This window comes from Protomyctophum bolini (assembly GCF_963924005.1).
Source record: "Protomyctophum bolini genome assembly, chromosome: 11".
In the NCBI taxonomy this organism is placed as follows: Eukaryota; Metazoa; Chordata; class Actinopteri; order Myctophiformes; family Myctophidae; genus Protomyctophum; species Protomyctophum bolini.
The window spans coordinates 22,687,242-22,712,725 of record NC_137872.1 but is presented as its reverse complement, the minus strand read 5'-3'; the positions used below and the strand labels follow the sequence as shown (position 1 = coordinate 22,712,725).

The following is a 25,484-nucleotide window of genomic DNA, read 5'->3' as shown; positions in this document are numbered from 1 at the left end:
GCGGTTTACATTATATAGTCTACTCTGTTTGATGATGCGTGTACTACTGCTGTGGGGGTATTCCAGTGAACCACGTGTTTTACCGTTAGAGTTGTAGGTAGTCTGGTCGGTGACGCGAGGTTTAGTAGATAGGCTCATAGGCGAGTATTCACACTAGCTTTACTTCAGGAGAGCGAAGCGAAGGGGCGCTCAGTTGGACTTTAAACTTTAAGGCATCACTTTGCTGTGTCACTTTGCTTTGTCTGTTGTTTCAAGGACTTGTTTGAACAAATGAGTGGAATTACATTTATAAGACTGTGTGTGGGTTTTCTCCTCGGTGCGACAGGTATGTTTAATGTCCAATTCATTCATTTTCGGATTGCTTGCATGTTCTTCTCTTTGTGATCTATTTGTTTGACTATAACCGTTCACACATTACAATTATAGTACATTACATTGTATTACATTGCATTTTTATTGTAGTATCATATTATATTACAGCCTATTATATTGACCTAACATTCTGACTGTTAGTTTGTTTCAAAAACGATTGTCAACAAAACAACATCAACATCATACAGTGGTAGGCCTACGGGAAAAATCAAATACACTATATACACTGTGTAGTGTGTACCTACTTTATCAAAGAAGTGTATGTTTTCGCAAGTTTAGCTTGAAACTTTAGGCAACTTTTTGAATACCTATGTGTTGTTTTAACCAGAAGAGGGCGGTATTGTAGTGAAAATGCGTAGATTTATCTGGTTTGTAGCAAAATAAACATTTGGGTTTTTCGTTCACCTTCATTGTAAATAGGCTGCTTTTACACGTTAAAGTAGCCCTACTGCATACAGAATCTTAAGTGAGAGAAAGGTATGTGCACTCCCACAAAAAGTAGTACGCCTAGTATACTAGGCTAAACGTAAAAATGTGATTTCTCATAGTCATAATGCACATTTCAATATTTAACAATATTTGTTTGGACTATAATGAGTTGAGACGAAAAATGTGATCATTAGGCTTTGGTCTCTTGTAGGCCTTTCATCATTTGTATTAATGATCTATTAGGCCTAACTCTGCAAAGTGGGCTAAAAGCTGTCAAATGTGGAGTGGAGTAAAAAACTACAATATTTGCCACTGAGAAAGGAGTAGAATAAAGTATAACTTCTTTAATTTACTAATTTAAGTAAAGTAAAGGTAGGCCTGTATACCTCACAATTGTAGCCTACTTAAGTAGGCCTACAGTAAAGCTACTTGAGTAAATACTTGTAATGAATGTAGGCCACCTGTTGTTGACTGTCTCAACTGGTCTAAACATTCATTAAAACAAATGTGCTATTTGCACCTGACCATATGGTGGTGTTGGTGACCAGACTTTCTCCTTGTCCTCAAAGGTTCTCAAAGTGGGGTCCAGGAACCTCCAGGCGTCCATGGGAGGGGTTCCAGGGAGTCCCCTGCAAAAGCAGTTAATATAGAATCACAATCTTTTTAACCACTTTATCCAATATGTTGGCTATTCAAAAATATCAGATCTACAAGCTCAAAGCACGCTACTTTGTTCCATGCTGCGAGCGTGTACATCTGTTATTTGTTTGACACAAAACATTTTCAGATGGGGGTGTGAGGCCTATCAATTATCATCAGGTCCTTGACATGAAAAAAGTTTGAGAACTACTGCTATAGTGTACACACAAGTCTCAGATGGATTGGACCGTTATGTGTATGAAATGAGTACGTGTATATGTGTATGGTATGTTACTTGCCTATACAAAAAGTAATTCCTGTTTGATTTACATATTGTTTGACTCAACTTTATTAAGATTGGCAATCCTTCTGCAAGCATATCCAATCAATAGCATGGATGCAGCCAACCATGTTCTATCTTCTATTTATTGATTGACGTTGCCACTCTCGGCTTGAATATAATTCTAAAGCCTATTTTATTTGTATTTCCACCAATGTTATGGAAAAAACTGAGATCCTGTAGGTCAGTGGTTCCTAAACTGGGGGTCGAGACCCCCAGGGGGGTCCCCAGATGATTAGCTTAAACAGGGTATAGCCTAGCTACAGGGCATCTGCACTTTTCTAATGCGACAATTTAAGGACTTTTAAGATCTTTTTAATACTAAATTGGCCAAAGTTTCAAATATTCCGTAAGAATTAGGCAAACATTGTGGAAATGAGCTTGTAGATCGGCTATTTCCAAATAACATATTTAGATTTAGATGTATTTTGATGCAACACATTTAGCTGGGGACCCCCTGGAACTCCCTCAAGGACGACTGGAGGGTCCTTGAGGGACCACCAAATTCGTGACTTCTGATTACCCATGGACCAATATTTAAAAATTACTGTAAGAATATTATAGATTATTTGGTGTACTTTCAAAGACAGAAACAGTCAATTTCAGTACAAATGCAGTAAAGATTAATTTATACATTGTTGTACAAATAGTGTTCAGTCTGTTCACTCATCAAGGTAACACTGAAAGCAACCATTATAATAAGTCTTTGTTATTTGATTATCGTTACAAAACATACAGTAACCACTTCAGCCCTATATATATTTTGGCCATTTGAAAATAGCCGAGCTTGTACTGTAGATCTGCTATTTTGTTGTTAGGATTTAGAACGCATCTGTAGAATTCATTACTTATACACTTACATTAGGCTATATTTTAGTTTACCGTATTGAATTTCATAATACATTTCCTTAGAATCTATGTATGTATTCATGGTATTACATCTTTAGGTTATTTCCAGAGAAGATGTGTAACATCTTGAAAACAGAAGTACATGTTGTGTAATGTATATGTTGTCACTGCCAGTAATAGAGAACATATATATGCAGTCTGAGCTATACCACTGCTTTTCAAAAGGAGAGGGTCAATAATAAGAGAGAATCATACGTTTAGTAGAATGTAGAATAATTTGGTTCTATGTACAGGTATAGGCTAAATTTGAAATGTGTGGCATGGGATTATAAATGGATTGATAACGCGCAGAAAGCTACCACCTCTGCAATGCTATCACATATTTTCTAGCACTGTGGGGTATTCCCCCCAGATAACCTCTGCAGATTCATACTAAAATGTCCTTATATGACCCATCACTGTGTTATACATGACACCCTCAACTGGTTAACTCTCAAATCTAGAAGGCACTTTCATTGGCTGATATTCATCTTCAAATGCATTCACTTTAACTACCCTGAATATTTAAAACAGTATTTGCATCCCTTTAGCTCACCATATAATCTGAGGAACACAGAGTATGCCTACCTCATTGTCTCCACCAACATTAGAAAATAAGTCGGCCGACGTGCTTTCAAATACAAAGCTATGGATGACTGGAACAATCTCCCCAGTTCTCTTAGATCGATTAACTCCCTCAATAACTTTAATTAAAGTCTCTATCCTTACTTATCTTCAAATACCCTGCTCCTGCCTCAGTTTGTTTCTTACATACAAACCTGCAAATATACTGTAATTTGACATCTATGCATGTGCACGTTTGTAGTTATGTTATGTGTACTTATTTCATGTCGTTAATGCATTTTACTGCATGTGCATACAGTACAATTATGTAACAGTCTGTTTTTGATTTGATCTCTGATTTTTGATTTATGTTCATTATATGAGTACTATGATGCATTAAGTGCCTTATTCTCTGGGTGATTAGGTGGGGTGGGAGCGGCCAGCTTGGGAGAGCTTTCTGTTTTATTTTGTTATGTATGCATGGATGTATTTGTTAAAACGTTTTTTGTCTACTGTATTGCTCTGTATTTGCTGTATGTTGCTGGACCCCCTCGAAAACGAGATGATATATCTCAAGGGGGATATCCTTTTCATAAAGGTTCATATATACATTGACAATGAAGGGAACATTACGTCATAATGTACCTCATTACGTCATATTGTCTCTTTATTGTTAATGGCGTTTAATGTTTGTGTTGGCACCGTTTGTTTCACATCACTATTACATCACCTAATCAACATGAATTAGACTTTAATAGTATTAGTGTCCTCACTTCACACGGGTGTGATTCACTGTACTGTACTCGGACACAGCCAGGGACAGACCCAGGGACACAGCCACACACATAGCTGTCTATAGGAGTGGTTGCACCACTCAAAAAGGTGTAATGCTTTATCAGTGTGTCGTTCACAGTAACAGTCTTTGTAATGAGTTGTGCTTTCATGTGAAATGTACCCATTCTGCAAACTGTTAATAAATACTTCAATCAATCAATCAATCAATTCCGGACTTTTACTGGTAATGGAGTATTTCTATATTGCAGTGTCGATACTGCCACTGAACGCAAACAATAATAAGTCTTTGTATTATCATTGGCTGTGTAGGAGTCCATGCCTCCTGTCCTATCGAGCTGAAGCTGAGCCCTCCCAGTGTTGTGGTGAGATATGGAGAGCCCGTCTCGGCTAACTGCACCACCTCAGAAACGGAACATGACGGCATGGGTTGGGAGTCTAAATCCGGGAACAATGAACCAGTGTACGACGCCACCAGTGTTGTCTGGGATGTGGCAAATCTACAAGAATGGGATGCCAGTCCAATATGCTACATCAACATCATAGATGGAGAACCGTGTCTCAAGACATTACCAGTCGTCGTTTACAGTAAGTCTTGATTGTACCAGTGTTCATTTCGTAGACTACATTTTTTCGTGGACTACCCTTTTCCACTGAAAAAAAACTAAGCTATGATGACTAAAACTAAGACTAAACTAGAACTGCACTCTGTCGAGTGCCTACTTGCTTGTTGCACACAAGTAGGCCATAAATGGCCTACTAGTGCGCAAGCAGAGCGTGCAAGTGCTGTAGACCGCTACAAACTTTCAAATCTCAGCCTCTCTGTGAAAGAACGTTTGCAATATTGAATTATTAGGTTTAGCTATTTGCTACGTACCTTGCTTTTGGAGGAGAAAAAGTAGTATTTTGAAGTATGGTAATGATTACTTATGCCTGTTATGGCAGTGGTGTCAGATTACATACATGTATACATAAGGGCATTACTTTTAGTCCACTGAAACATATTCATCACGTCATATGCTCATATGTCTATATATGTGTATATGTCTATATGAACTGTATGTATATGTAATTTCTGAATGATTAGTGGTATAATGTGGTTACTCGGGTGGTTTGATGCGTATGTCCCTTTTTTAATCCACCTGACACTGAAACATATCATCATTACGTCACTATCGTAAACCAATGATACCCTGGCATTGGTACATAATCTTCATCACGTCATGAGACATCCGCGGAAAACATACCTGCACGGTCTGCTTCCGTATGTCCGGGGCCAGCATATGACGTCATATCATATGCATTCTAAGGGACATTGGTACATATCTTCATCACGTCATGGGACATATGCTTTGTAGCATGACGGAAAACATACCTGCATGGTCAGCTTCGTGCCAGCATATGACGTCATATCATATGCTGCTAAGGGACATACGCATCGTAGCACCTGACTGATAACATTACTTGCACGCTCTGCTTGCCCAAGTAATATAGGCTAAAAGATACAAACTAGACAAAAATATTAGGGAGGCACTATAGTGGAGAAGAAATCCAGTAGATTGTAAAAACGTATGGTTGCGCTCTGAAAGTAGCAGATCTACAAGTAGGCTACACAGCATGCAACCAACTGAATCAAGTGTAAAATCAGGAATTACGACGCCATCAAGGCATGCAAAAATCCATTTTTGGCGACAAAATCAACTGTAGATTTAGTCGATTAAAACTAGACTAAAACTAAAACATTTCAGATTAATAAAATATGACTAAAACGACATCAAAAGTTGCTGTCAAAATTAACACTGGATTGTATTGTCTTTGCACAGCACAGAATGATACTTATTATATGTAGGCTCTACCACAGTTTCTCATATTTTATGTCTTACAGCCTTTCCAGACAGCATCAGCATCAGCTCAAATTCAGACTCTGCTGTGATGTCTGAGGGGGAGCAATACACCATCACGTGTGAGATCCCTCGCATAGCTCCTGTTCAACATCTCACTGTGACGTGGTACAAAGGAAATGACACCAAACTCAGCACGCAATCTTTTGCTGATCTCACCAGCCTAAAAAACCAGACTGTGGTCGCTAATTTCACCTTTCACGCCAGTAGAGGGTATGATGGAGCCCGTTTCAGATGTGAGGCTTCTTTGAACCTAGGACCAGTAGGAGGACCTCAGCTTTCTATCTTTTCAGAGGAGTATCCGATTAAGGTTCACTGTAAGTATATCACAACACTGTGTTGCTTCGTACACAGTGTTGCTTCGTAATGCTTTGTAATGACTTAGCTCTGACATTTGAACCTCTTGAATTCAGTGGTATAAAAGTCAGAGTTTAGATAAAGCTTACACCTATTAAATAGTAGTTAGTAACCCAGAACAAGTTGCTACTTCTAGAAATTGTTCAGTAATCTTTCTTGGACCCCACGCTGTTATAAGACCAAACAGTCATTTGCTGGTGGCACATAGTACCAGAACAACCTGTCTGTTTTTTGTTTTCTTCTTTTCATGCAATACTTTTCTGCAAAGAATTTGTAATAATTTGTTGCAAAATGTTCCACTCTCTTTAGATGGACCAGACATAGCATGTTCTAACATGCTAATATCGGAGGGTCAGAATTTGGAGGACCAGTGCTCTGTGACAGGAAATCCGTCTCCAAACATCACATGGTTTAAAGATGGACATCCCATCGATCAAGCAGTCGCTCTGTCGAGGCACGATGCAGGCCTCTACACCATTGAAGCTAAAGGCTATATCAATACCAACAGAACTGTGCATGTCTTAATGATGTGTAAGTCTCACATTCAGCCTTCACATACACCAGAGCCTATAACGGAGATAGGCTGATTTAATTACATTCCCATCAAGACTGGGAAAGCATCTATGTCATTTAAAATTTTAGCCATATTTTATACTTTGTGCTATTCAAAAATAGTAGATCTACAAGCTCATAATGCCACACTATGAGCTTGTAGATCTGCTTTATATCGAAAATGTGTGCAAATCTTTTAACATACTTTATATTTTATGCACATATTTAACTCAAATATTTGCTTCTGAAGATCCCTGGAACTAGATATTTTGAGATGGGGGTCTCCGAACAAATACATAGGCCTGGGGGATCTTCACACAAAAAGTTTGAGCACCACTGAAAACACAAGTTTCAGAAAACTGTTACGATTTAGAAGGCATTTGTAGAATCATCACTAGAGCTGCAATCCGGAACTTACTTTAATGAATAAAGCAAGATATAGCCCTAGGTCGCTAGCCCCTCCTATACATAGCTTTGTGTGTTTGTAGCACGGAATGTGATGATTTGATTGGCTGATGTATGATGATAAGAGCGCCCGTGGCCCCTCACTTCACACAAGTGTGATTTTGTCTTTATGGATTGCTTTCAGATGGACCAGAGATACATTGTCCCAGCACCTACATTGGTGTTGAATATGCTCCCATCAACATCAGCTGTAGGTTTATTGGATACCCGCCACCTTCTATAACTACATACAGAGACAGAGACTGGGAAGAAGTCGTGTCCCTCCCAGAGAACCCATCAAGACACGACGCAGGACTCTATACGATCATAGCTTCAAACGGATATTCGAATGTCAGTCACAACCTGAGGATTGATGTCTCATGTAAGATACTGCATATCACTGAAAAATCTCAAAATGTACTGATGAATAAATTGCATTGTGTGTGTGTGTGTGTGTGTGTGTGGGGGGGAGGGGGGGTATCCACTTTCAATGTATGTCATTTTAGGTGAAAATTGGCACTTAAAATAGAGAAAATAGCAGATGTAGATGGTCTATTTTTGCTATTCCTCATATGACAAAGTAACCTTGTATCTCCAAATTTCAACTTTTAGTTTTTTCATAATTGAAGGTCCTACTGTGACTGTGAGCTATTTTTGCCACTGTCACTTTAATGTGAAAGTGTGTACGCACGTGGGTTTGTTTATAAATATTGAACCAATGAAAAGTATTTATTAACAAGGGCTTGTGACTAAATTTGTGACTAAATAATAACTACATTGGATAAAGTAGAGCGTTTCTTCCATTTTCTTGAAAGTAAAAGTTTTGGACATATATACATATACAATGTTTCCACCTGACAGTGACGATATGACATTTTATTTTAGATCTAACATACCATGTATCATGTACCTCCAGATCCACCATCAGCAATCGTTGAGCTTGAGGACGATGAAGTTGACGTTGGTTCTTCTGTGGAGCTGAAGTGCGTCTCCAACAGCAACCCACGGCCTGAATATTCTTGGATTTATTTCCGGGCTGCCAATGTAGAGGTGAAAAATGAAGATTATGTGTCCATTCTCCTCATCCACAATGCCACTGCCAACAACATGGGGTCCTACACATGCATTGCCTGGAACACCGGAGGAAATGTCTCTAGAACAGCCAGAGTCACAGTTAAAGGTAAGGATCAGGTCCTTGTGTAGACTACAGCACTGGTTGTACTGATTGGGTTGTCATTTAGGGATAAAAAGTGAGGACAAAAGTGATTGGCCGGAATGTGATGATGTATGATTGTATGTGATGTATGATGATAAGAGCGCCCCTCACTAGTCACTTCACACAGGAGTGATTTTTTTGCTCCCGATCCGATTACGATCATTTAAAAATGACGTGAGCGGCGGCAGTGGGTCAGGCTCCCCCAGAGTTAGTGTCGAAGTGTCCTTGAGCAAGACGATGAACCCCTAATTGCTTGTGGTGAGCAGGTTGGGGTTTCCTCCGCCACCGGTGTATGAATGTGTGTGTGTGAAGAATGTAATGCACAATCTATGTAAAGCGCCTTGGATAAAGGCGAAATTAAAAAGGCTGATTCAGACCCATAAGGGTCCATTTGGTTCCTAACTATATCTCTAATTGAGCTAGGTACCCCTGGAACTCCCTCAAGTACCCCTATGGGTTCCCGGACCCCACTTTGGGAACCAACCACTGCCATAGGATACACATTCTGATTTTACACCACAATGTATAGGCTATGTTGTGGCAGCTGATATAAGCATAGAATATTGCCTGAGCTATATTGTTTTCATAAAGTAAACAAATTTAGAATTTACGGTTATTTGGCAGTTTTCTCCCGTTAAGATTTGTATTAAACCATCATCCTAAGAGCACCACTAAAAGACATGACACACTGCGTAGGCATACTGTAACAGGCTTTTACATTTATAGATACAGGCGGTGTCTGCACTCTGCAGCCTAGTGGGGGAGGGTTCTTTCCTTCCTCTCCTTTACTCCTATGATATTTAGCTGGAAGTCGTGTAATAGACTCAGCACGGCCACCACCAGTAGCTGCCTGCCTGGCTGCCTGCTTCCCAAGGCAAACGGCTCTGAGTCTGCGGCCAGCAGTGAACTTAAAGCAAAGGAAAACTTTTGTTCAAGCGGAACATAACGGGAGGGGGCGGCAGCTTTTCAACGCGTCGGAAAACCCTCTTCTTCTAAAATCTAAATGGAGGATTTGCACTCTGTTCAGTCTGTTGCTCTTCTCTCAGTCGTTTTGATTTTGGAGTTGCTGTCGCTTTCAAACGGGTCAGAAAGAAGTAAGTAAAAGTGGGCCAATTACTGAGATCACGTTTCCCTTGTTTTGGTTGAAAAGTCATTACGGTAGTTAGAAAGAAGGGTGACAGTGTGTGTGTCGCGTGCCGAAAATAGCCAATGAATCTACAATCTCACAACGCGTCGCATAGCAACGCGTTGTGAGCTTGTAGATCGGCTGTTTTCGGCGCGACACTGGCATAATAAAATAACCTAAGGAGAAAGTCTTTGTTTTAGGAGCAACAAGCGCGTGCTCGCCTACGCAGCGCGTGCATATAACCATACGGGCAAATTGGCTCCTAGATGCTGCTGCTGTGACGCGTGAAAGGAAAACGTTCATATTGTTGAAATTAGGCCTATTGGCTGCATGGGTCAGGTGTGGTCTTCAGAAGGCCAGGGATTGAACCTGGAGGAAAATAGCGCCGTTAAAGCTAGGTCTGATACATACTAGGTCTGTGTGTGTGTGTGTGTGTGTGTGTGTGTGTGTGTGTGTGTGTGTGACTGTGTGTGTGTGTGTGTGTGTGTGTGTGTGTGTGTGTGTGTGTGTGTGTGTGCGTGCGCCGTGCGCGTGGGTGGGTGGGTGGGTGGGGGTATCCTTCCTGATCCTGAGCCCTTTTCCTGTATTTTTAGTCTACTGAGTCACAGCCTTTGTTTTAAGTGACTTAACCATTGTATCTCAGCTTTGAACATGGGAGTGTTGTTGTGTAGACATGGAAAGAGAGAGAATATAGGGAAAGGAATGCAATGACAGTTTCCGCCTCACTTTTAATTCCACAGGTGTGACGGCAGAATGTCCCATCAAAATAACACCAGAAAGGATGGTGGTACAGTATCGAGGCAGTGGAGTTGCAACATGCAACTCCATTGCCCCCATATCCAGTTCCAAAGAAATATCCTGGAGGGTCCCTCAAGGCAAAATCATTGGAACCCAGTGGTCTGTGAACATCCATGAAGATTGGGATGCAAGGCCCGTTTGTGTTGCAACATTTGACGGAATTGGACAATGCGAGAAAGCTCTTGACTTTACCATGTATAGTAAGTATTTAATGTTATGACGTTTTTATTTTATGTTTCAACTTAAAATAGAGAAATTTCAAATTTCAACAATTGACTTGATACACATTTCCTCCCAAGAATCCCCAGACAGTGTTTCCATCCATGTTGTGAACCAAACTGGACCGCTGGTTGAGGGGACATACCAACTGCGATGTGACATCATCAACGTGGCTCCCGTACAGAAACTCACCGTGAAGTGGCTTCCCATCGGAACCTACGCAACGCCATACAGCGAAGAGACAACAAGGACAGCATATGACACGTCGTCCACAAGGGCACCGTATAACGTATCATCCACCATTAACATCAGTCTGGACAGAAGTCATAATGGAGCAGAGTTCAGATGCGAGGCTCATTTGGATTTGGGACCAGAAGGACCACAGACTCCTCTAACCATGACTTCCAGTCTCCTAAACATCACCGTCTACTGTGAGAGCTGTGTGTGTGTGTGTGTGTGTGTGTGTGTGTGTGTGTGTGTGTGTGTGTGTGTGTGTGTGTGTGTGTGTGTGTGTGTGTGTGTGTGTGTGTGTGTGTGTGTGTGTGTGTGTGTGTGTGTGTGTGTGTGTGTGTGTGTGTGTGTGTAGTCCTTACCTGTTCTAATATATGAACACCAAATTAGATACGGTGTGTAGAATACGATGTAATAGATAGACATTATTGATTGGGAGGGAATTGTTAATGGATGAGCTTGGGAAGGGCACTAATATTATTAGGCAAGTGGTCTGCGTGCGTACATTCCCTGGGGGGGGGGGGTCTGCATGTGTATTCCTGAGACTGACATAAATACGTCTCTGTGTGGCTGAGACACGCATGCACGCATGGCACACGCCCCAGAGTTTGTTAGTGATGTTAGAACATTGCAAAGTTGTTGCTATGATATCGGGGAGAGCGAGAGTGAATCCATGTTACTTGTCAGTATGGCTAAAGCCAGGCTAGAGGCTTGGGGACTGAAGGTCCCCAAGCTGAAGGTCCCCAAGCCCCAAGGAAATTTCACCCCTTACGTCAGCTCCCTTGCGTGATCCGTCGCAACCTTTGGCAGCCGAGAGCAAGAAGGCTTTTCCTCAACCCCTCTTTCTTGAAAGAGTATGACACTTCCGCGGCACATTGAGTTAACGTAAACACGATGGATATATCACACATGGATATATCACATTGAAAGTTAAACAGGACAACATGACATCATCGTTCGAAGCACTGCTTTGCATACTTGTCTGTGATTATCAGGCCTGAACTGGCCACTTGACTTTATGTCCAGTGGGCAGTGGGCCGCCCAATGAATGGGCCGCCCCCCTTGCTGTAATATGTTTTGGGCCAAATGTTAGCCCTGAATTCTTGATCCAGTCCAGCCCTGGTGTTCAGTCGAGAACTCTGCGGAATTACATTCACTAATATATTAATTTTTTATTTGTAAAATGGAATTCATGGCTTCGTTAAGACCTCCATAATGTTATGGTCAATGCCTGTGTGAAAAGTGATAGCGATTGGTGCAGCCAGTGAGGAGCAGCGACAGTGTTTCAGACAGACTTTCAGACATTCATTCAGACAGACTTTCAGACATTCATTAAGACAGACATTCATTCTGACATTGAGTGAATTATAGTTACATTAGGATGTCAAAGTTTATACTGAATGAAGACACATTAAAATGTTAATGTTCAGGAGAATTGCGGATGTTCAAAAATACAGTTTGAGATGTCATAGTCCAATACTTAAGTACATAGTATACTAACCATGGAGTATCATGTAACAGCAAAAGTATTATTGCCATGTACAGATCATGTCAAACATTTTCAGCCTATATAGACAAGAACAAATATTACACCTGGGACCCAGATTAGAGGACGAAAATCTCTGCCCATGCAGTTCCACATACCTCATGTCTATACCTGTGTGTGTCACTCTCTCTCTTCGTAGATGGACCCATAATCAACACCACTAAACTTCCAACGAGGATACCAGTGTTCAGAGGTTATCCCGTGGACCTCATCTGCGAGGCCGATGGTCACCCGCCGCCAAAGATCCAGTGGTTACGCAGCTCAGTGCTCCGTATGACCGGAGGCAACCTCACCGTGTCCGAAGCCGGTCGCTACACGTGCAATGCCACTAACGATGTTGCTTCCAGAGCCTTTACGGTGGAGGTGATTTTAAAAGGTAACAATATTTTAATTATATATCATTTAGTAGTTTTAAGAAAATGATCGATAGAAAGTGTAGTTGTGCACGATTGTTCTTCTGTAATATATGATATTTTCCCGAAAACTGGATCTCTGGCACACTGTTTGAAGCCAGAAAGTATACATAGTTGAGTTGTGTGGCTTATATTGTTTAGGTCAAGACATACATAACAAAAAAAACAGTAAAATGCGACATTTAGTGTAACAAAACCCACCAGCAATAATAGAGTTAAGTTATAGAGAGACTTAGAGGTTTATTGTTAGTTCAATTGTTTTCTATTTGCATGATTTATACAGTTAAGGCCAAGTTATACTTGACATGTCTGTGTAGCTGCGAGGATCCACTAGTGTCTTATGACATGAATATTGTCACAGGCTCATGTCAGTGGGGACATCCGTGTGGATCAGAGATATTATGACAGTGTTGTACTCTGTGTTGTACGGAGGATAGGTTGAGTGATCTGTCGCTGTCCATTGTATTTATTATAATTATATTGTTGACAATAAACATACCATACGGATCATAATTGATTCCAACCCCCATATCGGTATGCAAATATAACGCTGCAAAGTCAACTAAATTGGACATCGCACCACTTGGTGCAAAGTTGCGAACACTCGCTTGACACGGTCACTCGCTCAGCTGGTACCTTGCTCTGGCGTGCCTCACTGGGCTCAAGTCCACATCTGATGCCATGCTTGCCTTGTTGTAAACTTGTTTTGCACGTGTTTTCCAAGGAACAGCAATGTCTTTGTTCACCTATGTGTTGTTCACCTATGTGTTGTTCACCTATGTGACGTTAATGAGCACCAGTATAATGAGTACCAGTAGGGGCGCTGTTGTGCCAGAAACAGAGAGAGAGAGATAGTATTAGTGCTGCACTGTTGTCTGCTAATGAGAGAGAGAGAGGAGAGGAGGGGGGGGGAGGGAGAGGGGAGTTGCACCACTCAGTTCACACGGGTGTGATTTTAATGGCAACATCGCCTTTTTATCTTTCACGTCCGCATCAGTATGTGACGAGCTGGGAGTGAGAATGTGTTGCACAAGTCCTTCAGTTGTCTGGAAGATTATTAGATTGTGTATTGCATTAAGGGCCGTGTCGCTCTTGCTCTTGTACACATGTGCATCTGCACATGTGACATTTTTTTTGTAATAACGATATGCTGTTCGTCTACCCTCGCACGTGGACGCAGAAAGTAAAATGAGGCCTTTAAAACTGTGCTTTATAAAGTTTATATTACATATTAACCTTGCAAGTGTCATACTTTTCATAATGTTCATTTATACATCTTGCTTCTTACCATTGCCATATTTTCCTTTTACAACGCTTTATCCGGGTTATTAAATAAATACTCAATCGATTAATGATGCGCTCTCAAAATTCTCCCAATGGTTTTCATCAGTTACTCTGTGCTCCTTTGTCCCTGTTCTATATTTCTTGGTAACTACTTAGAAATTGTATAATCCCTCAGCCTCCAGAGTCACCACTAGTCTCTTATAGTCAGTCACCACAGGTTTCATAGTTGCATCCTTATGGCACAGGTTTGACACCTTCAGGGGTCAGAAATGGAGTCCTTTCTACGTGAACAAGCCTAATTGGCCTGTTAGCATATTAATGGGGGTGTTGGTGTGTTTCTTTGTTTCCTGTCTCTTTCATCGCAGAGGACTACCTTCCCCTCATAGCAGGCTTTGTGGCCCTCACTGTAGTGGTGATCTCTGTCATCTTCGTCTTCATCTACTCAATCTACTACAAGAACACCAGGATGCGAAGATATAGTCTCAAAAAACCCAAACTGAGCACCCCGAATGGCAACGTAGCTCATAACGGCTTGGACATGCAGCTCCCCATCCCCATGACCAAACTGTCTTAGCCTCACATCCGTTTCTACCACAAGATGGAGGGCTATGACTGCTTTGAATGCATAACCCCTCAAACACTTAAGTTGTGTGTGTGTGTGTGTGGGGGGGGGGGGGGGGTGAATACCACATACTGCTATGTTTACATGGATTCAGGCAGACGGTAGATGGCAAACAGTATATCATTATACTGGGAGAGAGCACACTGTAAAATTAGGTGATGCTGGTAGAACATTCCAGCAAAGGTATTGACGAGAATCGGATGTGGCTGAATTGAGAAACATTCAGCCGAGATGTATACCTCAAACCTGTCTTCACTTCCTGTATGAGCTGATGAAATTCACCATATATGTTGTGCTGTTGCAGAATTGGATGCACCTATGTGGGCTTTCTTTCTGTACCTTTTTTACACAAACATAAACACAAATACACAAAGTGTAGTTCTTCACTATCCATGTTGAAAATTAATCATAGAGAGAAAGGTGCATTCATATACATACCGTATCAAAAAAATAATTGTATTTTATAATCATCATCATCCTCATTCCTCACACTACCTAGTGCCATTCTGTTGGACTGCTAATTTTTCCTCGTCCATGTGTCTCTACGTCTGCCTGAATCCATGTGAATCAGCTGGAAGACTCAGGAATAGATACATATCCATCTGGAGGTGTCCCTGATCCCTGTCAACCTCCCATAGTACATGCACTTTGTGTCCTTACACGTTGCTTTCTATGAAGTCTGTATGAAGATAACATCTCACCAAGGCGATCAACTCTCTCCATTTCGTTTTGGAAAGCCTGAATATGAAATTCAGTAGTTTCAGCTTGGGATGTTGGGTTAAGTGTACTACTGAAGTATAGCTAACTGAATTTGGGGGAGTGGTGAAACGATATCATAGTCAAGTCAAGTCTTATGGCATGTCAGAGAAAATGTCCTCTCGCCACAAAGGGCTCACGATGCTATAATGTAAGGTTGCTTTCTTTGTTTCTGATGATTTGATCTCAGATTGACTTTGGGTTCTTATCCTCCGATCCTGACACTGTAATGTGATGTTTGTATAAACAGTAAAAGCTTTCAAAATCGTAGCACAGAGCTGCAAGTGATGTCCTGGCGTTTTGGAATAGTGTTGACAAAACTTCACTAACATGAGATGCACTGTTTCTCTCCCATCCCTTGCTTTCTTCCTTTAATGTGTGACATTGATCCTTTGAAAGAGCATGCCAATGTAGAGCGATCTGTGAACATTTGTGCCTGCACATGCCAAGTCCACTGAGTTTCTCAACCTCTTTGTAACTAGCCTACTCATTCTGCACTCACTCTGCACTATAGGACTTTGTGGCTTCACTGTTTTACTGTCTTATACTGTAGTTATACTGTGTGTAAAGCCCAATTTATACTTACATCAGCGCTGCACACTGAAAATAGCAGATAAGCCTGTGATGCGTTGAACTTGTAGATCTGCTATTTTTGTGAGCTTGTAGCTCTGCAATTTCTGGATAGATTAAGTATTAGGGTCAGAGGTTATGAAGAGACATGTGTTTGAACTATATGATCCAAATGAGTAACTATCCATAACACTAACTATGTTAAATATGTTTGTACAGTCATATCAATATTTTATGCCGATGTCAATCATATTTATTTTTGGAGACAAGAACACTGTATAGTGGAAATTGGACTGCAAGGAGGGATTTGATGCAATGAAAGAGTGATGAGAAAATTAGACATTCCTTGATATTTGATTATTTCAAATAATGAGATGGGATGCATAAGTTGTAAGTATTAAAGCCCTACCTCTAAGTGTACAATATGATATTTGGAGGTAGCCCCTTGTGAATACTGCTGTAAAGTACTTTTTCATAATTTGGTGTAAAACTATGTAATTATTAAAGTTTTGTTTAAAAAAATGTCATGACTGTTACTACCGGTATATATATATGAATACTGTCAGTCTGGACAATGCAACTAAGGAGGCATAAAAAAAAGTCCTAAGGCTTGCCTTACATGAATAACATTTACACATCTTTGAGTGTTTTATTAGATATTTCATGAACAATGTTATCTATAAGAACTAGGCTTAAATCAATGTTGTTAAGAAATATCATCATCATCATCAGAAGTTTAATGTTAGAATGATATTCGCACTTTAAATTTCAGCACATGCATCAACAGTGCACTCGGTTCCTGTTTGTGATGCTGTTTAGTCCGGTGGTATATAAACTTATTTTCAGCAAATCAAAACTTATACTGATAGATTTGGAATTGGGGAAATCCACAGCCTACATTATAACAATGGATTCCACCATTTGAAATTCTATTTCACATATATCAAATTGTTCTCAACAAGTTCTGAAGATGTCCTCAGGCATTAATTAAATGAATACATTCTGTACTTTTTCCACTGTCAATTAAAGTATATTCCACCATTGCCATAATATCCCATTCCTAAAGCACAATATGACATATAGTAGGCTAGTAATAGCCTACATTTTTGGACATGATCTTCAAGAATGTATGCCTAATGTAATTTTAGGAAACAATGAATATATTCTTAAAAAATCACACCTGTGTGAACTGAGTGGTGCAACTCCCCTATCCCCCCCCCCCCCCCCTACTCACTCTCTCTCTCTCTCTCTCTCTCTCTCTCTCATTAGCAGGCAACAGTACAGCACTATCTCTCTCTCTGTTTCTGGCAAACAGCGCCCCTAATGGTACTAATAGTCGGACGGACATTGCTGTTCCTTATAGAATAGCACGAATTAGGCCTGCATGGGGAAGTGGACTGGTCCAAATGGAATGCAAAGAAAACTATTTGAATGAATGGTTTATTTCGATCTTTCAGAGAGGGAGACATTACACAAAAACAGTTTACTTTTTCTTTTTTTAGGTGATCGAAAAGGCATAGGCAGAAGCTTAAAGCTTATTAGTGCCTATATCTCAACGTATTCCAAAATACTGTTGAAGATATGCATAACAATCAACATATACAAAACAAACAGATGCCATTTATAGAAGAAGAATAGAAAATTAGGGGAAAAAAGACAAAAACAGACAAAGCTACAATGTTATACTTTAGTCCAACACTACATGGCATAAACATAGCTCAGCTCCCCACTCATTCCAGGTTATATCTATGCAATGATTCCTGTTTGAGCCTCTTTTTAAATTGTTTTAGGTTGTTGCTTTGCTTTATGGGCTCAGACAATTAAGCTGTTACACAGCTTAACTCCATGAACAGAAACACACATGCTCTTTAAAGTTGTTCCAACACTTATTTGATACAGCATAGTATAGTATAAACATCCTCCTCCTACTTTTGGGGACACGAGACCTTTGGGATCGCTCCTACCCCTCCCATCATTATGGAAGAGATTAGTTGCGATAACGGTTGGTGAGCTGAGGACGAGGCTGCAGATCTGTTCTCCCACTCTGGGACCGTACTTGAAATGTACGTTTTATTGCACCGCGCCAGCGACATGTGGAAAATAACGAGTCCGACGGGCATGTTTATGTTGATCGGAATAATTGCATTAGCAGGTAAACGTTATACAACGTCTTGTTGTTTTCACATGATGAACAAAATAATATTACAACCTATCAAACTGTCTTGGAGTGTTTAAAGGAATATGTTAACTTTAAAGTCATTAGTGTTATGACTGATGCTGTTCTGTTGTTGAAATAGCCTGTTTTATGTAGCTATAGTAGAGCTAATAGCATGGTCTGACTTTTATTCTTTTAAAGTTAATAGTCTAGTATAAGTTGATGAAATCGGTGGTGTTAGAAGTTTGCATCGCGGGGCGCCGAGTGAAATAACAAACGGATGAAAACATTTAAAATCCAACTTATCGAAGTCGTGGACTCGTGGTTGCTTGATTCAGAAATATTATTCTAGTTATTTTCCAGACTTTTTATCCTCTTGGCTGACACATGAAGGCATGGTGGGAATGGAGGGAGGAATCTCCCTCCATTCCCACCATGCCTTCAGGCCATGAGTCATGACTCAGTAAATTAGGAATGATAGGAATGAGGTAAAGTGAAACTGAAAGTGGAGATGTGGTTAAAAGAACTAACGCCCACTAGTAGAGTAGAGTTCAGAGTAGGCTACTCAGTAGGCTCTGGTATGATAGCCTACAACAGCATGTCAGCATTCAAGGTTCAGTTTCAAGCTTTATTTTGGTGGACGGGTTTCTGAACTGCCCAGGGCTAAAGTGTATTGTGGCACCTATATGCCATATCTTTAATTTGCGTGACATTTGATAATAGATCATGAGTTGCAATGCTGTTCAAGAAGCATTTTATCAGCATTTTAAAGAAAGTGCCATAAAAATCTAGATCTAAACTAGAAGAAGAAAATATGCTCATGGGGCACAGAGCAGAGGTCAGAGGAAGTGTGTGGAACTAATTGTGGTATCCCACAGTATGAGACATTAATAGTATCCTCTATGGAGCGTCGCAGTCCCGCCCCCTACCAGGGCCCAGGAAATTATTCTCTGTTAATTTTCCTCATAGACTTTTCAAAAAGTATTTATTTAAAGACGTTTACGCCGTGGACAAAGCCAACTCTTGTTGTGACAAATCATGACAACAAACACAATTTTTTGGGCCGAACAAATAATTAGAAAGAAGGAAAAAACTGCAGGTTACAACACTTTTTTTGTTGTTTTTCTTCTTTGTAATTATTTGTTTGGTCCAAAATATTGTGTTTGTTGTCATGAGTTGCCATGAGTTGTCGCAACGATAAAAGTGTTCTATAGGAAAGAATGGAGTTAACTCTTAACTATAGTATAGAGCACCGAAGTCTGACGTCACTTTCAGTAGAGGGCGCCAATACACAGGTTCATGTATTTTGCATTGTAATCCCCATAGGGCGATTTTAGGTCGCTTCATATAAGAACTGTGTTTGAAAAATAATCTGACCACCCCGGCCTTTCTGTCAGGGGAGTGGCTGTGCGTCGTTAATGATGTCCATTCATATTTGATACAGCCAGTTTCTGGAGAAAATGGAATTAATGTGTCCGCAAAAGCCTTGAAACTACAAATGAAGGCAATGTCGCTGCTAATATACGTCACGCCCAGCTGTCAACACATTGCATTCCTGAGATTCCTCGTTGACCTAAACTCAGCTGGTGGTGACTCGACTCGTACTAACCACGAAACATTAAATATCAATAAAATAAAAATAACATTCAGTTTCTGTTGTGCGACGGGCAGATGCAGCCATCCGCCTACCCGGAAATGTAGTCTCTGGGTTGTTTGACTCGATTCTAACGCTTATTTTGTTACTCTTTGGGTATATTTGTACATTTCCACCTTCAGTCGATGCTTCATATCCATATGAGTGAAAAGGCTGGGATGATCGGTTTATTTTTCAAACGCAGTTCTTACAGTATATGAAGAGATCTAAAATGGGGATTTCAATGCAAATAAAAAATACACAAACCTGGGGACTGACGCCCTCTACCGACAGTGACGCCAGGACTTCGGTGCTCTATAATGTGAGCCATTTGGTGTGTGGCTTTTTCAGTTTCAGCATTTATATCACAAGAGAGCTTGATTGTATATTTTTCATATTTTCTAACTTTTATATTCATTTTTTTTTATGTGTCTTTTGTATAATTGTACAACTCGTAGATAGACGTGTGAATGCATCCTGCCCCCTTGAGCTGAACCCTCCCAGTGTTGTGGCGAGATATGGAGAGTCCGTCTCGGCTAACTGCACCACCTCAGAAACGCAACATGACGGCATGGGTTGGGAGTCTAAATCCGGGAACAATGAACCCGTGTACGACGGCAACAGTGTTGTCTGGGATGTGGCAAATCTACAAGAATGGGATGCCAGTCCAATATGCTACATCAACATCATAGATGGAGAACAGTGTCTCAAGAAATTACCAGTCGTCGTTTACAGTAAGTCTTGATTGTACCAGTGTTAATTTCGTAGACTACATTTTTTCGTGGACTACCCTTTTCCACTAAAAAAAGACTAAATATAGGCTAAAAGATACAAACTAGACACAAATATTAGGGAGGCACTATAGTGGAGAAGAAATCTGTAAAGTTGCGCTCTGAAAGTAGCAGATCACAGCATAGTACACAGCATGCAACCAACTGAACCAAGTGTAAAGTCATCTACAGATCACTGACATCTTGAGTTTGACCAGATGAAGAGCCTTGGCTCGAAATGTCGTCAATAAAAGTTATCTTTTGGAGCATACGAGTGTGCGGGTTCCCTTCTCTTTTCATAAGTCATCTATTCTACAGACCACGAAGTTTGTCACTTGGACAATAGAGACTTTAAATATAAAAAACTGGAAAATAGAGCCCATTACTCCAGCCAACGATACTCAGTGTTTACAAACATTGACAGTCACACTCTATAGTGAGTAACTTATGATTATGATAATTTAATACAGTAAGTTCAAATTGGACGTTATCATTATTGCAATTTAACTCTTCGTGGCCTTTTCCACCATTATGTTTACAGAGGAGCCAGACAGCGTGTCCATCTCTCATTCAAGTCATATACCAATGGTGGAGGGCACTGCATACCAGCTGCAGTGTGACATTATCAACGTTGCACCAGTCAGGAATATCACTGTGATCTGGTACAAAGAACATAAGACCATCCACATGCAGTCATATGACAGTTTGACTTCAGTTACACCGGTGAATGAGTCATCTACCCTCACTATCACCCCAGGCAGAGATGATAATGGAGCTCAGGTCTACTGTCAAGCACAAATTAACATTGGACCATCAGGTCCAAACCCATTTCCATCACAGCCACATATTATGACTGTATACTGTGAGTTTCAGTTCCTAAATCATATGCATATTTATTACATAATAACTTATCATTGGACATTTTTGTTATTTTTGCACTCTAAGATTTATTTTATTTACTCTCTAGACCCACCAACCTTCCTCAGTTCCCAAACAGAAACAGTGGATCAAGCTGATGACATAACGTTGGACTGCACCGCTACAGGAAATCCCACCCCCACATACAGGTGGCAGTGCTCTAATGCAAATCAGGAGAAGATTCTCCAATCCAATCATTCTGTTATTACCACCAAGATGTTTCCAGGCATTTGCAATTGCACAGCCTCCAATGATGTGGGCATTGAGACCAAGCAGTTCATCATAAATATACCCAAAGGTAAGACAGTGTTACTAACTTACTATCATATATTATACAGCCTAATTTATACTATGATGATGTATGATAGTTTTGCTTGGCAAAAATAAATGTTTTTCAAGCGAAAAATGCAAAATGTTCCTTTATAATCAGTTATTTTGGGAAAACAAGATCTTTGTATGATGACGTACGGTATAACGTAGGCTCAGGTACTACTACTAACATCACCAACTAACATTCTAATCTATTCCCTTTCCGTTTTTAATTCTGTTTATAATTCAATTTCCTCCATGCTACTATTCTCCATCAGGCAGTCACCCTGGGGCTGGGACCACTGCTGGGATTGTTATGGCTGTCTTTGTGGCTGTCTTAGTGTCTGGCTTTGCAGTTTATTACATACGAAATAGAACTGTAAGAAATAATATTATATAGGAAAAACATATTTTGAGGGCAAACGTTGTCCCCACTGTTGGGGACACTGCAGATGACTGATTCAGAACACTGCAAAATCTTAAGAAAATGGATAATATCACTCTAGTTCTCTACTCTGGCTCCCTGTCTGCTAAAAGCAGAGAGATTGATTACAAAATACTACTGTTTTGAATTTTTTAGGGACAAAATATATTTTTGACACAGCATGAACCATTCCAGACCACTCAGGTCTTCTGATCTGCTTTCAGAATCCAGATTCAGAACTAAACATTTAGAAGCAGCATTCAAGGTTTCTGCACTAAATATCTGGAACAAAGTGCAGGTTTGCTAAAACTCTCAATTGTTTAAAATCAAAGACCGTTTTGTTTGCCAGTGCCTTTTACTGAGGGTTATTTGTTTTCTGTTTTATTATTATTTTTTATTCTAAGCTCTTTCTTTATATTCAAATGTCATTTTATAATGTGTTTATTTTGCACTCTCTTGATGTTAATGTCTTAATCTTTTAAAATCATACTGTGTAAGTTCTTTTTTTAGTGGTTTTGCTGTTGGCCTTGTAAGACACATGTACAGAATAAAAATGAAATAAGAAATGCATTTCCAGTTCCAAAGTAGTAGTCCTGTGGGTGCCTCCATCATTCTGGTGGAAGTTATGGGGCAGACACCGGCAGATAGCACTTAAATGCTAAAACATGGTGCATTTATTTAGCACGTTTATCCAATGTTGCTCATCGAGAGCAGTTAGCGTTTCAGTGTCTTGCGTAACACAAGGGAGGCCGTAGATCAAACGGCCACTCTACGTCCTGAGCACCATAATTTAGAAATGTGCATAGCCTCACAACACATTTACGTGAAATTGTTGTTTAACCATTTCTCGAATGTGACCACTCAGAATGTTATTCTGAAAAATATGCCAGTGGAATGCTTTTAATTGAAAAATGTACACAGTATAACTTTAAAACTTAAAATGTGTTATTGTTGCATTGCAAAATATCCTCAACACTAGGACACTGTAGCATTAGTTTTGGTGCGGTTAGTCTGTGTCTGAATTCTGGGAATCTCAGTTACAACAGACAATGGCGCAATCAGAGGTGCTGTGGTCAGTTCAGAAACCTAAAGTGAAATCATCAGTAGGCAGGCTTGGACATTTATTTATATGGGCATATGCAATGTGCATAGCCTAAATATCCAACCTGCATAGAGGTAGTACTGTAGTGTTAGTGTCAAGTTTATTTAGGTTTATGAGAAAATAAACAATAATACATAGAACAACGGTTAACCTAATAACCCCTCACACTTCCTCCACAGTGAATCACAGTCGCACAACATTCTGGGCTATGGTTGGACCACCTGTGGCCATAGCAGTCCTGGCTTTAATTGGGTATGTGTACAAAACAAAAAAGGCAACAATTCTGTAATCTGTCATATGGATGCACAATTCTGCATGACTTTTTAATGGAAGCAGTGCCATTTTGTAGTTGTGCTTGTAATTAGTTTCTCGTTAGCCTAGGATATTTGCTGTTTTGCATGCTTAAAGATAATGTTATTACACATACCCACTGTGCCTGTTCAATGAATGAATGCATGTACCTTAGCTGCCTTTTATATTTTCTTTCAGCTTTTCACACTTATTGTAAAAGTCTATATGTCAGCCCATCTGTCTGTGTGTGTGTGTGTCTGTGTGTGTCCGCCCGTCACTTAGCGTCAATTTGTACAGCTAATCTCCGGCAGATCAAGGTGAAACTATACACACACACACACACACACACACACACACACACACACACACTCACTCTGTGGAAATGGTGCATTTATATATGTGGAGGCCAGAGCAGAACCTCTGCCCCACCAACATGCCGATGTCTTAGTGAACAATAACAAACAAAAAAGAGGGACACACACACCAGTATTGTGTTGGCGGTGACCACAGAGTAAAAGATGAAAATTAAAAATGGAGGTTGCACGCTCGTAGCTACGGTGCAGAGTATAACTTTATTAAACCAACGTTATAGGACCACTGAGGCCTTCTTCAGGATTTATATGTGAACATGAACAAAACGTATCATATTTCTTGTATTTCTTGTTTCATATACTATTGCAAGCTAGCTTTGTCACAAGACTGTTGCCTGGTTAATCTTCAGTTAAACTATCAATGTGGATGAACCAGAACTAGTCAATGTGTTTGTACAGCACCCCATCGAATGCTATAAGATTATACCTCATAGTAAAGTCATGATGATACTGAATCAATCAATCAATTACCCCAATTTTATTTCTCTGTATTTTTAATGTCTTAAATGCACTTGTATTTTGTATTATGAATGTATTTTTTTCAAGATTGCACCTGTTTTTATTGTGCAGTGTTATTTTTTATTGTGTTGTGTTATATGTATTGTTTGTCATGGACCCCAAGAAGAGTAGCTTCTACTTCGGTGGCAGCTAATCCATCTGGGGATCTTTATTCAGATGGGGATCCATCTGAATAAAGAATAAAGAATGGGTTAAAAGTCAAAAGTTAGTTTAACCTGCTTCATGACCTAGACCTCAGGTTCCAGATAACCCCTGGTTATATGTGTCTATTATAATGAGGGGAAAAAACAGTGAGTTTCTTTGTTTACATTTCAGGTATTTGTGGGTACTATGCATATATTATGTTGATATTTTGTCAAAGAATTGTAATGGTGCTGAGAATTTGACAGTGAGCAGGGATATAATACTGTTTTATATTATGCACTGATGCATTTCAATGTCTGTTCTGCATGTGTTGTTGACTTTATTCGAACACTGGAAACAGTGACCACTGCCAATAATGTTTCTGTACGTGATAACAGCTTTTTTTGTTCCGTTATTTTACTGTTGTGATTTGTGACAAATGAATGATTGAATGACATGTAAAGTGAAGTAAATAAACAGAACCAATTTCCAATCAATGGAAAATCAATGCATTTGTTGCATTTGTTTTTAAATGCATTGATTCACAGAGTAGCTCAAGTTAATGTATGATGTTCTAGGTTGGAATGCTGATTGAGGAAGAGTCACACTAGTGCATTATTGGTTTCCAAACACTGGGTTGGGATCCATTATTTTGTGGGACACATTTTTATGCCTGGATCCCTTTATTTTTGGTTTCCTGCATTTTGTTAATCGATTAAAAAGAAAATGTAAACAGCTTGGCAAACATCTCATTTCTCTTTTGGGTCACACTGGCTAAACAGTTGGGGAACTACTGCACTAGTGTATAGT

At 39.9% G+C, this 25,484-nt stretch overlaps 1 protein-coding gene across 3 annotated transcripts; it reads left to right on the top strand.

Moving 5' to 3' along the window:
• On the top strand, nt 1-25,410 carry LOC308324699 (hemicentin-1-like). Of its 3 annotated transcripts, none has more exons than XM_080776924.1 (13): nt 10-325; nt 4,337-4,612; nt 5,910-6,242; nt 6,592-6,813; nt 7,424-7,660; nt 8,195-8,458; nt 10,361-10,618; nt 10,718-11,068; nt 12,554-12,790; nt 20,306-20,581; nt 21,159-21,479; nt 21,585-21,833; nt 22,123-25,410. In XM_080776924.1, exons 1-13 carry the CDS (start codon nt 271-273, stop codon nt 22,242-22,244), a joined length of 3,201 nt encoding a protein of 1,066 aa, XP_080633050.1. In that variant the 5' UTR covers nt 10-270; the 3' UTR covers nt 22,245-25,410. The 3 variants fall into 3 exon arrangements, with proteins under 3 accessions (XP_080633052.1, XP_080633050.1, XP_080633051.1); XM_080776925.1 differs by having other exon boundaries at nt 11-325; nt 23,550-25,410; XM_080776926.1 differs by lacking the exons at nt 20,306-20,581; nt 21,159-21,479; nt 21,585-21,833; nt 22,123-25,410 and adding an exon at nt 14,477-16,765 and having other exon boundaries at nt 1-325.
• The last annotated feature ends 74 nt before the right edge of the window (nt 25,411-25,484 follow it).